The 15,766-nt window shown below is 42.3% G+C and overlaps 1 protein-coding gene across 3 annotated transcripts in view; it reads left to right on the top strand.

Annotated features, from left to right (window-relative positions):
• RNF128 (ring finger protein 128) overlaps window positions 1–15,766 on the top strand; it is a 244,334-nt gene that overhangs the window by 195,641 nt on the left and 32,927 nt on the right. For all 3 annotated transcript variants that reach the window (XM_029607576.1, XM_029607575.1, XM_029607577.1), the window contains exon 3: window positions 11,906–11,977. In XM_029607576.1, coding sequence (XP_029463436.1) covers window positions 11,906–11,977 — 72 coding nt within the window. The remainder of the gene's footprint in view (window positions 1–11,905; window positions 11,978–15,766) is intronic.

The following is a 15,766-nucleotide window of genomic DNA, read 5'->3' as shown; positions in this document are numbered from 1 at the left end:
ATCAGCCGAGAACTGTCAGGCAGCGATGTGGTCCTCCCTACACACCTTATTCAGGTTCTACAGCCTGGATGTTCAGGCCAGAGAGGATACAGCCTTTGCAAGGGCAGTACTAAGTGCGCCACGGGCAGCCTCCCACCCTGTGCGTGAGTAGCTTTTGTACATCCCATGGTCCTGAGTCCATCTGGCTACACGCTAGGAAATGGAGAAATTACTTACCTGATAATTTCGTTTTCCTTAGTGTAGACAGAAGGACTCGGCATCCCACCCACGGCTGCTCCAGAAATCGAGAATCTCGGATAACAAATGTCGAGACTAAACAAATACGGGTAAGCCACAGCCTACCCCTAGTTCAAGACACCTACTGTTTGTCTTGGTGTCTGCATTTATCGTTGGAGTGCACTGGCAGTCTCCAGTTAAAAAAAAAAAAAAAAAAATCAGTTGAACCAGTTCAAGGTTTATCAAATTTAATCAAGTATTAAGCAACATATATCCACTCTGGCTTTTCGAAGAGAATACTGAAGAGCTAAGTTTACTGCACGGGTATACAGGGCCGCCATCAGGGCAGTATTCTTGGGCCTGCAGTATGGGGCCCCAGGATCTACTACCACATATGGGGGCCCGCAGCCGCCAGGCGGCAGGTGCGCTTGGGGGATGTATTAGTTCATGGCAAAGAGGCCCACTGAGGCTCTCTCCGACAGTCTGTCGCCCAGGGGCCTACTGAAACCTGGAGCCGGCCCTGGGTGCGGGCCCCAGAGAAGGGAGAGAATCAATGCTATGCGTGTCTTTTAGACACGCATAGCATTGATTTAGAGAGCACCGCAGACAGAGACTCGTCCGCGCGCTCTGTCCTGCCAGCGTTCACTGTCTGACGCGGCTGTGACGTCACCGCCGCGTCAGACAGTATGCGCCGGCAAAGCGCGCGGGCCGTCGCTGTCTGCTTGCTAGCTGGAGGCCGAGGAGCCGCAGAGTCCCCGGAGCGCAAAGGGTAAGTAACAAGTTTGTTTTGCCGGTGCATTATCTATTTATTACTGGGGGGACGTCTGGTGCATTATCTATTTATTACTGGGGGGAGCTGGTGCATTATCTATTTATTACTGGGGGGACGTCTGGTGTATTATCTATTTATTACTGGGGGGCTGGTGCATTATCTATTTATTAGTGTGAACTTGCCAGACAACTCAGTTACAAAGACTTAATTAAAGATTTTGCAAATCAGAAAGTAAGAAGACTGATTGCTTCATAAACCTGAATTTGCTGTTATTTCCACTATGAGTCGAGATGGACACAATTCAGTACTCACACTGAACTGCTTTATTGGATAGAACCCACTGGATTTCTCAGATACTGTGCATTTATCTAAGTGATTTGAGTTTGTTGACTTGTTTTTATTTTTTTACACCTATGGTGGAGTTTACACATAGGTATAAACATTGTTGCATATACTTTATCCACTGAATGCTTGTGGCCCAGACATTTTGGCTGTATGGGGCCTCAAAATTCCTGATGGCGGCCCTGCGGGTATATGTAGGGTGACGTCAGCCTTGAAATCTGACTGTCTCCCATCTGCTATCAGGAGAGCACAATAAGTAATTTCTCCATTTTAAATCAAGCAATGCAAAAATAACACTGGGGGTGGCATGTTAGCCAGGGCAGCCAACATACTCACATGGATAGTAAAAATAAGAGTTTGGGGGGAAAAACAGTGAAGTACACAACCTTCAAACTTGTATTTACCCCTGAGTACTCAAAAGGGGAGGGAACAGATCCACCCCAATGTCACCAGTTTGTAAAGGGTACACCCTGTCCCAAACACAGAATTGTGTGGGGAAAAAAATAATCAAGATGAAATCCCTCTTGATGGTGGAGCTGGCTAGATGACAAACCAAATAGATGAGCACTGCAGTGTGTGAAAGGTCTCTTCTGGGTAGCTTTCCAAAATGATTTGCTTGGTACTAAACAAAAAGCTGGCCTGGCTGATCTCTTATAGAAAGACCATGGGCCCATCAGCTTCTCTGTCCTAGCCCTATCTTGTGTCTGTACATGCAAGCAAGGGTTTATGCTTAACTTCAGCTGAAAGGCAGAAGCAGTTAAGATGAGATACTGAATTTGTGACAAAAGGCAACGAAATAAATCATCTCCCTCCTCTAAGATATTCTGTGCAAAGTTTATATTTCAGTCTCTTCAGCGGGTGAGCCAGCCTTTTGCTCATGGGTCTGATTAGGAAATCTTTCAGATCCTGGCTTCTGTCCCTTAAGACTTTACATGTAGCTTAGCTATAAAGCAAGTGCAGCAGTCTCTATTTCCTCAGAGCGCAGACTTTTCTCTCCCTTTTGATAATTAGCTCTTAAGGAGGAGAACTAATTGCAGGGCTGCCAGATGAACCCTTCTCTTCCTGGCTTCTGGCTCCAGCTCCGGGCTGTCCCCACCTCCCTCACACAGACATGAGCCAGCCAATTTGCACCATTTCTTCCTTAAATGGTATCTCAGCATTCATTTGGCTTCCTGCTGTCTATGTAGTACTGTTCTCTTGGCAGGCTAAACAGTACAGCCCTTTTCCCAACCTGCCAACACTGTGAGTGCTGGATGCTGGCCCTTGCATAACACTTGTCATTCACAAGAGAGCACACATTGGTTTTTGATGTATTTTTATATTCTTTCACATTGGCTGTGACAGTTTGCATTCTCTGTGGATTGAAAACCCCTTTTTGGAAGGTCCAAAACACATCACTCAAATTCCAGGTGTGGCTCAGTCCACATTGTAAAAGTTCAACATATAAGCTCATGGGGCAAGAAACCTGGTTTATAGTAGTTGGCTACGTGTGTATTTTAAAACTTTTCTTTTTCATTATCAAGGAATTTTTAAAATTTTTCAGGCCCAGCATGCTTTGAAGTTCCAGATCAGTTGAAACCAGCACACAGCCTGTGGTACCATGAGCCTTTAATCACAACTCCCTGGGATTTTCCCTTCCAGCTCACTATGGCAGCAGCAGTCCTCAACTGGAAGTTGTACATAAATGCTCTTTCTGTAACCTTACAACTGTATTCTTGGAGGCCGGTCATTACCGGTAGATGCTTTTGAGCAACGATGGGGCTCACTTAGTACCCTCATAACCTTAGCTTTGGTTTTGATGGACCAGTAAAACCAGCCTGGGAATCTACTCCAGGTTTTCCACATGGCAGTGCACAGCACTTACCACTATGACACCAGGCTGGCCCTGTTTTTATCAAAATTTTATATGGATTTCAGTGTTAGATAAATACTTGGTCTGGATTTTCATGATTTCGTTGGTTAGGGTCAATTACAGTTTATTGCAAATGTGCTGGTTTGAAATGGTCTTCAGCTGTGTGTTGTAATTCTGCTACAGTGGTAGACACTGCAGGATCAACCAAGGACCCAAAATTGAGTTGGAGGAGATTTGCGGCTGGGTCATAAGATGATAAATTCAAGCAGGAAAATGAAGGTTGCTATGGGGATAGTTGGACCACAGCATGGTGATTCTTACACTTACAGGATATTCAGTGGGGTAGCAAGTGGAATGATTTGAGTGATTATATTTTGCATTTGACCTTGTAATGTCATTGCAGCTGGAGCAGGCCTATCAAAGCAACTTTATACCTTAGCCAAACATAGACCAAGTAATTTGTGTAGTGTGATAAACAAGGATACAAAAGTTTTGGAAATTTACTGTCAATCTTAGCCCAGTCTTAGCCCAGTCTGTCATCTTCCCCACCCAGCTCCCTAATACTATTTCTCTGTAGCCAAGGCAGTAGTGGGCTAGTCTCCTGGTTAAAGTGGCCTTTTCTCATCCCAAGGGACTGATTTCCTGGGCTTTCAGGAGTAAGCATCAAGAATCAAATTTCATACATTGGCATCTGGAGTTTCCTGCCTTACCCCCCCCCCCCTCCCCCCGAGCCATGAAGTGCTCTGCACCTTTAACCATTCAAAAGCTGCAGTTTTCAAGCGCTTACCATTCATAGTAACATGGTCTTTATCTGCCATCATTACTAAGTGGTTCATCCAGCAAGCTGCTTATGGCTGTAACCACCTCTCTGTGCAGGTTACCTCCAAGCCTTCTGTTAAGGTTACTCCCATACACCCTTTTTCCTTGTTTCCAGCCTCTGGAGATCCAGTGTTTATCCCATGCCCTTTTCAATTCCTTTACTATTTCATCCTCACCCCCTCTTCCAGGAGGGCATTCCAGGCATTCACCATCCTCTCCATGAAAAAATATATTCTGATGTTTGTTCTGAGTCATCTCCCCAGCAGTTTCATAAGGGGTTTTTTTTTCACCTGGCAAAATGGAGTGGTTTATTTCCAAATATATTTACAATCTTAGTTATGCAACTTTGGACTTTAAACAATTTTTGAATACTGTATCAGCATTTCTAGGTTGTTGAAAATATGAAAAGGAGAATTTCCTAAAGGCCATTATGTGCAGTGTGATTGCATAAAGGCTAATTATTTACTTTTTCCTAAAGCAATTCAGTGTTTCCTGGTGTAGCAAGCAAGCCCATTAATCATTAGCAGGGAAATGAAGGTTAAACTAAAAATAAGTGATACCTTTTTTATTGAACTAATTTAATACACTTCTAGACTATCATCAGGGAGTTAATACTTGCTTCCTCAACCTCTCCAAGAAAAAAAAATCATAAGGCCAACCTTGAATTCCCCCCCCCCCCCCCTGCATTTCATCTTTCTCCCTCCATCAGCTCTCCACATCCTCTGCTGAGCAGTGGCAGCGAGAATCTGTGAATGTCTGGCATAGCTGAAGGGGCGATTCTTCCTGCAAAATGTTGCGGATCTTTGTCAGAATAATACTTTTTAAATTTTTTTTAAACCTCAACTTAAAGTTGCTTTGTAACCATGCTGCTGCATAACATGGTAAACATACAGCACAACATTTTTGCATGGCATTAGCTTTATATGTAGCATATCTACTGGTTTTTTTTTTTTTTTCAGGCAATAATTTGGGTAATTTCCCCATGATAACTTAAACTTATCACACTTTAGTACATCAACCTGTAAGTGTCATTCTTCAATGGCTAAGGCTTTGGAGATCCACCTTCATTGCTGGTTCTGATTATACAAAATATTATGGGAATACATTTGAAGAGAGACAGCAGAATGAGAATGGGGTTGTCATCGGGAGTACCAGCAGCTTTGTCATTCTACTGGTGTCTGGCATTTTCCCAGATTTGCTTTCACTGCCAAGTTCCAATAAAGTAGTGGTTTTATCGTGACTCCATTTGTACAAGTTGGAGACAAAGAACAACAAATGAGGTTGTAGGTGTTTAAGGAATTAGCAGTTTTAGCTTCCTATAAAAGGGTATCACTTACAAAATTGTCCTTTGTTTCCTGCCACGTTTGCAACTGTCTAGAAGTTGGAAGGGTTGGCAAGCAAACTTCAAGCTACTTTGTAAGGGGAAAAAATAAGACCACTACTTAGCAGAACCTTGCTTAAGCAATCATAAATATTTTTTTAAACATTGCTGTCTAGCTGTGGAATAATGGTATATTATGAGGGAGTATTTGGTGGGGAGGGATTAACAGTATATTAGCCTTCTATAAGAGTATCTGCTGATTTTGATCAAGAACTTCAGATCATAGGTCTCCCAGGGCTACTGCCCAGAAGGGAAAGGTGAGGTCGGCCGTCATAGTTGGTGATTGTTATTAGGAATGCTGGTGGGCGTGAGGATCGCTTGATAACTTGCCTGCTGGCTGTGAAGGTGGCGGACCTCACGTGTTGCCTAGGTAAGATTTTAGATGGTGCTGGGGAGGAGTAGGCTGTTGTGGTACATATGGGCACCAACGACATAGGAAAATGTGGGAGGGAGGCTCAAGTAGAAAGCTGAAATCCAGAACCACCAGGGTAGCATTCTTTGAAATGCTCCCTGTTCAATGCGCAGGTCCCCAGAGGCAGGCAGAGCTCCGGGGTCTCAATGCATGGATGAGACGATGGTACAAGGAAGAGGGATTCAGTTTTATAAGGAACTGAATCCCTCTTCCTTGTAGGTGGTTCGCTACAGGTACCACCGCCCAAATCTACCAGACACAGCACACTAAGAGACCGAGCTTTCTCTACAGCCATCCCACCGTTATGGAACTCCATACCCTCAAATCTCAGAATAGAACCATGCATCTCAACCTTCAAAAAAAGACTAAAGACCTGGATATTCATACAAGCCTTCCCAGACGTCAATTGATCTAATACTTCCAAGCCACCCCTAATCTCCATCTACACTATGGTCGACCTTATCTCCTATCGTTTACTTGTGTAAATTAATAACCTGTCCTTTCTCTTCCTCTAAGCCAAGTTCTTATCACCTTGTTATATGTAACTGCCTTTTCAGCACCATTGTTATTGTTATGTTTACTTTGCACCCCTGTTTTATGTGAACCAGCATGATGTGACTGCTGTCTCGAATGCCGGTATATAAAAAATCTAAATAAATAAATAAATAAACTGGGGAGCTTTTTGGGGAAGGGGGAGTCTTTTCCGAAGGGATGGGCTCCACCTTAACCAGGGTGAAACCAGACTGCTGGCACTAACCTTTAAAAAGGAGAGAGAGTAGCTTTTAAACTAGAACAAAGGGGAAAGTTGACAGTCGCTCAGCAGCGCATGGTTCGGAGGGAGATATCTTCAAAGGATACTAATGAAGCAGGAGAGTTAGGGCATCCAAACAGAAATTCAGTCAAAGCAAAAGTCCATATGCTTATAAGTAAAGAATCACCTGAGCTAAAAGATTTCAAATTATCCTTGTCAACTGAAAAACAGGCAATTAATACAAACAAAAAACACTTTTGGTATTGGCATATAGATATTTCAAAGTATAAGTAGTAAGATGGGAGAATTAGTGTATAGCAGTGAATGATAGACTTAATTGGCATCTCAGAGAAATGGAAGGATGAGAACAAATGGGATAATGCCATACCAGGGTACAAATTATCTATCGATGATAGGTAGGAGCAATTTGGGGTGATGGCATAGAGTCCAACGATGAAGATCCTGCAAGAGACTAAATGCACAATCTAATCCTTCAGGGTAGAAATCCCTCATGTGTTGGGTAAGAGTATAGTGAAAGGAGTATACTACCGTGCACCTGGCCAAAATGAGATAAATGGTGAAATGCTAAGAGAAATTAGGGAAGCTAACCAAATCGGTAGTGCAGTAATGGAGATTTCAATTACCTTCTAATAATCACTTTGTATCAAAGATTTATAGTCTTTAGTAGCAATGTAAATATTCTTATGCTTCTAATAAACTTATCACAAGTTTCATGATACTTTAGGACCTTCATACACACCCATGATAAGTTTATTAGAAGCATAAGAATATTTACATTGCTACTAAAGACTATAAATCTTTGATGCAACGTAATTGTTAGAAGTTATATTTAGTGGTTGTGCACTGGACAAATTGACACTATCATACTAGATTTAAATTACCCCAATATTGACTGGGTAAGTGATACATCAGGACATGCTAGAGAGAGAAGGTTCCTGGGTGGAATAAACGATAGTTTTATGGCGCAATTGGTTCAGGAACTGATGCGGGATCAATTTTAGATCTAATTCCCAGTGGAGTGCAGGATTTGATGTGAGAGAGGTAACTGTGGTAGGGCTGCTTGGCAATAGTGATCATAATACAATAAAATTTGAATTAATGACTGGAAGGGGGGACAGTAAGTAAATCCATGGCTCTAGCACTAAACTTTCAAAAGGGAAACTTTGATAAAATGAGAGAGATAATTTAAAAACAAACAAAAAAAAACAACCTGAAAGTGCAGCTACAAAGGTGTGTGCAACAGCTGAAGACTGGAAGATGGCCAATGTAACCCCAATATTTAAAAAGGGCTTCAGGGGTGATCTGGGAACCTATAGACTGGTGACCCTGACTTCAGTGCTGGGAAAAATCGTGGAAACTGTTATAAAGAATAAAATCTCAAAACATTTAGACATTTTTTAATGGGACACAGCCAGCCGGGATTTACCCAAGGGAAGTCTTGCCTCACAAATCTGTTTTTGTTTGTTTTTTTTAAGGGATGAATAAACATGTTGACAAAGGTGTGAACTGGTAGTTGTGGTGTATTTGGATTTTCAGAAGGCGTTCTACAAAGTCCCGCATGAGAGGCTTCTAAGAAAACTAAAAAGTCATAGGACAGGGTGCAATGTCCCTTTGTGGATTGCAAACTGGTTAAAAGACAAGAAACAGGATTAAATGGTCAGTGTTCACAGCAGAAAAAGGTAAAAAATGAAGTGACTCAGGGATCTGTTCTTGGACCGGTGCTTTTTAATAGAGATGTGAATCGTGTGCCCGATCGTCTTAACGATCGGGTTCGGCTAGAGGGGGGGAAAAATCTGATTGTGGGTGATGTGAATCGGAATTGGTTCCGATTCACCTTTTTTCTTTTTTTTTTTTTTAGTGAGGCCCGACCCTTTAAAATTAACCCCTTACCTTCCCCCACCCTCCCGAACCCCCCCCAAAACTTTTTACGATTACCTGGTGGTCCAATGGGGGCGCGGGGACCGGTCTCCTGCTCTTGGGCCATCGGCGCTATTTTGGCTGCCACTCAAAAATGGCGCCGATGGCCCGATTAAAAAAAAAACAAAAAACCACCCGACCCTTTAAAAACGACCCCTTAGCTTCCCCCACCCTCCCGAGCCCCCCAAAACATTTTAAAATTACCTGGTGGTCTAGTGGTGGTCCCGGGAGCGATCTCCCGTTCTCGGGCCGTCGGCTGCCACTCATAAAGATGGCGCCGATGGCCCTTTGCCCTTACCATGTGACAGGGTATCCGTGCCATTGGCCGGATCCTGTCACATGGTAGGAGCACTGGATGGCCCGCGCCATCTTTAAAGATGGCGGCGGCCATAAGTTCCTGGCAAGTACCTAAACAAATAGATTACAAGCTCCTATTGCTTATTAATTACTGTAATAGTTTATGGATTTTTCCTCTAGGAACTTATCCAAACCTTTTTTTTTAAACCCAGTTACACTAACTGCTGTAACCACATCCTCTGGCAATGAATTCCAGAGCTTAACTATGCACTGAGAGAGAATTTTATTCGATTTGTTTAAATAAGCTACTTGTTAACTTCATGGAGTAGACCCCTATCATATCACCCCTCATTCATCTCTTCTCCAAACTGAACAGCCCTAACTTCCTTAGCCTTTCCTCATAGGGCAGTTGTTCCATGCCCCTTATAATTTTGGTCACCATCCATAACTTCATAATAGTTTTAGGGATGAGTCTTAACAGAGCCTCCAATCCCCCTTGCTCCACCCACCCCAGAGGAGCTCCCAAAGGATGGAGCCCCCACCTCTTCAGGATGACCAGCAATGATCTCTGGTAGTAGGGGTGAAGTAAGACTGATTATATATATTTTTTTCCAATCTCCATCGCTGAAAAGTGAATGGTAGCAACTTGCTTTGCTTGACAAACGATAAAAATGGACATTGCAAATGCCATCAGACAAGAGGCCAAGGTTCTGTCTGCTTTATATTCCATATCCTGTTTTTTGTACTCTGTGAGGGAAATGTCACTTCTGGAGAGATTGAACCCATGCTATTTAGAATACTGTGCAGTATGTTTACTTGATAATTTGAAGTGTAACACGCCTTATTTTTTAAGGTTATGGGAAGTTAGGCAGTTTGAATATTTTGAAGTTTGCAAATTTTGACGGTAACTTTTAAACAGGTGCAGGTCTGCGCAGATTCTGCCCGCATGCAGGAACCCGTCCATGTCATAACGTGCATGTACATGTGAGCATAATGTTAAGTAGCGCGGGCCGATGCCACTTGTACTGCGTAAGTGGGGAGATTTTAGTACACGTGCTGCTATTTCCAGTTTTCCCAGTTTGCCCAGATAAGGGATAGGACTTCCAGACCTCCCTAGTTTAACAGTTTCCCATTTCCCCTGTTAGCCCCTACCTTTAAAACCCCCACCAATCTCTATTTTTCTTTATTTTATTACTCACACCTCCTCCATAGCAGAAGTAAAGTTACCTGGCAGGGGTGACCCCTGTGCGATGCCCACACCTGCCCCTTTTTCAGGAACTTATCATTTGTGCGGGTAGCAGGAGATCAGCGCATACACGGGCACCTCTTAAAATCTGCTCGATGTGCGCCTGCCCAGTATACTCGTGTTATCTTCCAGTTTTGGCGTGCACTGCGCTTCTAAAATTCACCTTTATGTGGTATCCGACCCAGAGCATCTTTCAAAGAAATGAACAAACGCACAAAAGTGGCACAAAAAACCTCAAATTGTGAATGAATCGAGAAAAGTGCAGCGCATTGAGGGATTAGGCCTTGGTAAGGTCCTTCATTGCTGTGCAATGTTTTTAGTTTTGTTGGAGAGGGTAATGGGATTGTTTGTACTGTTTGACTTTAATGACTTCATGCAATTTTTAATTTTATATTTTATTGTGATTTGCCAGTTGATTTTCTTGGTAACTGCTTAGATACTGTGGTGACGTAGCAGTATGTCCAATATTAAAGATTAGACGACATTGGAAAAATCAGTCCTCCACGAAGCTTGAAAACATTACCAGAAAATTACACAAGGAAATAAAATTCCATACAGCTTACCAAATAAATGTAAGACATTAGCAAATATCCTCAATCAAACACTAAGACCAAAACCATTCCACACTCAGGGGAACACCACAATCCATTAATTAATATAACTACCATAACCAAAACAGGCCTCTTAATAAATCCCCATAACCCTTTCCATCTCCCCCCCCCCCCCCCACCAATAATAACACCAACACGCACCAGGTCCTAAATCCTCTGGTGTCATCCCCCCCCCCCGCCTTAAATTTGGTCTTTTGGCACTGCCCCCCCCAGGCTACATTGGTGGGGGAGGGACAGGGCCACACCTGGCTGGCAAAGAGGGAGAGGAAAGAAATGGGCTGGTGTGGGACTAGTCCTGGAGCTCGGCAGTAATCCCAGCATCTGACCCCGCTGGGTCCTCACGGGTGCAGCATTTGTTCTTCCCGCAGCGAGGGGGGGGGGGGGTCTCTTAAGGCCCTCCTGGATGACGTCAGTGGACGCGGGACCGTAAAGCTTTAATGTCTTCATTCGGCCTTGGAAACCATATGAATTACCATCCCCTTTTTTGGGTGGAATGTGGGTTTTGGGCATCTTAATTTCGTGTCAGAAGTTCACTGGAGTCCTTTGGTAAATGTTAGAAATGAGAAGGGAGCAGGTGGTATAAGCAAAAAAAATCCTAAACAAAGGTACCGTATATGAATGATTTAATTAATGAGCTGGATGGTGTGTGAAGGATGACGATTGGGTATGGCGATGGGGGTAAATGCAGTGGCAAGAATCCTTGTATTGATGGAAGATTTTTGGGTGGAAAAGTTTATTTTTAGAAAACAGTGGAACCACATTGCTATATTGTAGGTAAGTGTTTTATTGAATGCTTCCACATGTAGGCTGTTTATGCAATTGTTCTCTTTGCTGTTTTGGGTACCTTTGTGGTTCACAGAGTAAGATGTAATTTACTAAAAATAAATCACAAAACAAGTGTCAAACCAATATTTAACAGATTATACAATAGACATATAAAAATACACGATAAAAGGTACATAAAGGTTTTACATACTTTCACATCAGATGCCAATTCCAGAAAACTGCTTAATGCAGATCCTGAAGGGATCATATTTGTTAAACATTGGTTTAATACTCTTATTTTTGTGATGTATTTAATTTATTAAAATCATTAATTACTTATTCATATGCCTTTATTTTTTATTGTATGCACCATCTCCCTTTTTCCAGTTTTTTTTTGCAGCAGTTTTTCGTATTTTCCGGTTGAAAAATAAAAAAAAAACTGTACTGTATTTGCTTTCTCTTCTTGTACATTGTCTTAACTTGCTCTTCGGTTTGTGTTGCAGAACCAGTTAAAAGCGGATGCGAAGAAGGCAATCGGGCAGCTTCAGCTTCGCACTTTGAAACAAGGAGACATGGTACAGTTGCATTATAACAAAACATGTATTTCTAGAATTCATATAGGTCGGTGCTGACATACAGGGTGGGCCGCAGCTTGCAATGCCAATAGTACTGGGTGGGGTTAATGTAAATGCTACCAGTTCTGTCCAGCACTAGGATTATTGCTTGGAAGAGGACTGATGTTTCAGTGCACGTGGTTTTGAGAATGGATTTATGCAGTTAATGGTTGCTCGACGAGCATAGAGGTGTGAAGCGCTGTGTATGAAGATGCAATTCTGCTGCCAGACCTCCACATCAGGGGTGGAAAAATAGCCTAAATAAAACATAATGATTTTTGGGCTGTTGCCCAAGTTTTCTAGGAACCAGGACAACTTATTTTCCCTTGTAATCTTTTTATGCTCAATTCTTTTTTTCTTCTCTGCTTTTAGACTTTGACTTTATGTTCTTATATTGTCCATATTTAAGAGCTTTTTTCAGGTCTTAATTTTTGCTGCTTGTGGTTTTGTTTTGAGGGGAGGTTTTTTTTGTTTTTTTTTTGTCTGCATCCTTTTTTTTGTAGCACTGATGCTTTTTTTTTTTTTGTAACACTTTTTGTTTCTGGACTCTGCCATGATGGCAGCAGTGGCATCTCCTTGCTGAAATGTGCTGCCCTGGAAATGCCTTCTGTAGCCAGACTAGTGCCAAATGGAAATGAAGTGCCCTGGCAGCTTGACACCTTCAGTCTTTTCACCCTGGTCAACATGACTAATTGACTTGTTTCCAAACTGTCACATTATTTATGGATGTCCATATGCTTTCCTAAAACCAAAGTAGAAAGAGGATGCTTTATTGGTCCCTCCACAAATTATAATTTAAAGAAAACTAAATAACTTCAGTACTTATAACTTTTATAAGGCTGGCAAATATTTAGATGCTAATTTTTTGGGAATCTAGTAGTCCTGAAAGTTTGCATTTTTAAACCTTTGTTAACTTTTCTAAAGATCTCTATTTGACGACTTATTTTACTTATGTAAAATAAAATTTAAGATCATGCAAATTGACGTGATGGCCTGAGTTAGGTGCTAGCTGAGAAATAAACTTGAAGAATTTGACATGGGGCAGCTTGAAAGTGAAATGCCTTTTGGTTTTAAGATGTCTTTTTATTCACAGGCAGTACTCCAGTGATGGGCTCCAGATATTAGCACGTCGTGGGCCTGTTTTCATTTTCTGTGGGGTCTCTTGGTCTGGAATAAAAGGGCTTGCAGATGAAATCCTCTAGCTATGCATCCAAAATGTGCAGTTTGTGAAATGTAATCTGATTAAAAAAAAATTGCATTCCTCTTCACCAGGATTTCTTATCTTGTAGTGGTGTCTGGAGAAATGAATTCTTTAATGTTATACTTTACCCTTATAGTCTGAATAATGTACAACAAACTTTGACTGTAGATCAGAGTATTGCACTGAAATAGTTGGGAATGTTATACCCTCCCTCTGCTCCTTTCGGGCTTCCAGTTCAACCAGTACCCATCTCTACAGGGATCTGGTACGTTCAGCCTTCATTTGCAAGTACCCTTATTATCTCTGTTGCACCCCCCCCCCCCCCCCCCCAAAACTGACAATCCCAGGCCAAGGTCCACAAACTCTGGTTCCGTTTGTAGCCCGGCTAAGGTGGACTGAGAGTCTGGCGCAGGGTGATGCAATTTGAACAATGGTTATGACGCTTTGCCCCCTTTTCCTTGGCTGTATTACCAGTCCCAGCCGGCTGGGGGAGCAAAACTCTGGACCAAAAATCAAACCCAAGACCTTTTTCATGTTTTGACCGATGCTTTTCAATATATTTATAAATGATCTGGAAAGGAATACGGCAAGTGACGTAATCAAATTTGCAGATACAAAATTATTCAGAGTAGTTAAATCACAAGTGGATTGTGATACATTACAGGAGGACCTTGCGAGACTGGAAGATTGGGCATCCAAATGGCAGATGAAATTTAATGTGGATAAGTGCAAGGTGATGCATATAGGGAAAAATAACCCTTGCTGTAGTTACACGATGTTAGGTTTCATATTAGGAGTTACCACCCAGGAAAAAGATCTAGGCATCATAGTGGATAATACTTTGAAACCATCGGCTCAGTGTGCTGCAGCAGTCAAAAAAGCAAACAGAATGTTAGGAATTATTAGGAAGGGAATGGTGAATAAAACGAAAAATGTCATAATGCCTCTGTATCGCTCCATGGTGAGACCACACCTTGAATACTGTGTACAATTCTGGTCGCTGCATCTCAAAAAAGATATAATTGCGATGGAGAAGGTACAGAGAAGGGCAACCAAAATGATAAAGGGGATGGAACAGCTCTCCTATGAAGAAACACTAAAGAGGTTAGGGCTGTTCAGCTTGGAGAAGAGACAGCTGAGGGGGGGATATGATAGAGGTCTTTAAAATCATGAGAGGTCTAGAACCGGTAAATGTGAATCAGAAAAACATGCGGGAGAGCGGGCAAGCGCACAGGCCACTCTCCTGGGCGAGCAATTCAGGAGGGTAGCCTATGCAAATTAGGGCCTGCGGTCAAAGGAGCAGTGTCTGTCAGCGGGTTTGATAGCAGACGCTCAATTTTGCCAGCATTGGTTCTCAAACCCGCTTACAGCCACGGGTTTGGAAAACGGACGCCGGCATAATTGAGCGTCCGTCTTCTGACCTGCGGGCCGATTTTTTATTTTTTTTTATTTTTTTACTTTTACTTTTGGGGCTTCCGACTGTACTGTATCGGCCTGTCTCTCGGATAATAGGACTAGAAGTCACTCCATGAAGTTAGCAAGTAGCACATTTAAAACTAATCGGAGAAAAGTTTTTCACTCAGTACACAATTAACATCTGGAATTTGTTGCCAGAGGATATGGTTAGTGCAGTTAGTATAGCTGGGTTTAAAAAAGGTTTGGATAAGTTCTTGGAGGAGAAGTCCATTAACTGCTATTAATCAAGCTGACTTAGGGAATGGCCTCTATTACTGGCATCAGTAGCTTGGGATCCACTTAGTGTTTGGGTACTTGCCACGTACTTAGTCTAGATTGGCCACTGTTGGTAACAGGATGCTGGGCTTGAGGGACCCTTGGTCTGACCCAGTATGGCAATTTGTTCTTATGTACAGCACTAGCCACTGAGCCATCAGATAGATCAAAAGCATCCTTGAAAGCTATATTTGTCATTTATGTTAATGAGATTGTTCTGAGCTCCATAACTGGGGAATTTATCAGACATTCTTTGACAAATATACAAAATTACAAAAGTATAGTTTATCTTCTTCAAAAAAGATTTCAGACTTATACATTCAATGAGTGAGTCGCAACAGTGAATTGTGTAGTGACTGGACAATTTTTAAATTGATTTTAGGGCAGTAGACATAATTTTATTTTGTTTTTATTAACTAGTATTTTAGATTTCCAGGCAGAGTGTATTTTTCTTGTGGGTTTTTTTTTTTTTTGGGGGGGGGGTGTTATTAGCCTCTCTTGCTGCTTTGGGCTTTCAGCTCGATTGGAACTCGCCTCTGTGGGCTACAGTGCCATGTGCTTTCATTTGCAACTTCCTAGAGTGTTTTGTTTTTTTTCCTGTTAAATTTCCTTCCCAGTTACCTTGCTCATCTGTCACCAGGAATTGTGCTCCAGGTCTTGCTCTCTCCAGAGCTCCGAGGTCTTGGGCCCAAGTCTGACCACTAGGTGTCGCATCTGAGCCATGGCAGTGGCTGTGAACACTACCTCTATGGCATCCTTGGCCCTGGACCTCCATAAGGCAGTAAAACAGCGCTGGTCTTTGAGCCACTTGGCCTGCC

The sequence above is a fragment of the Rhinatrema bivittatum genome, chromosome 6, assembly GCF_901001135.1.
Source record: "Rhinatrema bivittatum chromosome 6, aRhiBiv1.1, whole genome shotgun sequence".
NCBI lineage: Eukaryota > Metazoa > Chordata > Amphibia > Gymnophiona > Rhinatrematidae > Rhinatrema > Rhinatrema bivittatum.
The sequence above is the reverse complement of the archived record's forward strand: the minus strand, read 5'-3'. Positions and strand labels throughout refer to the sequence as shown.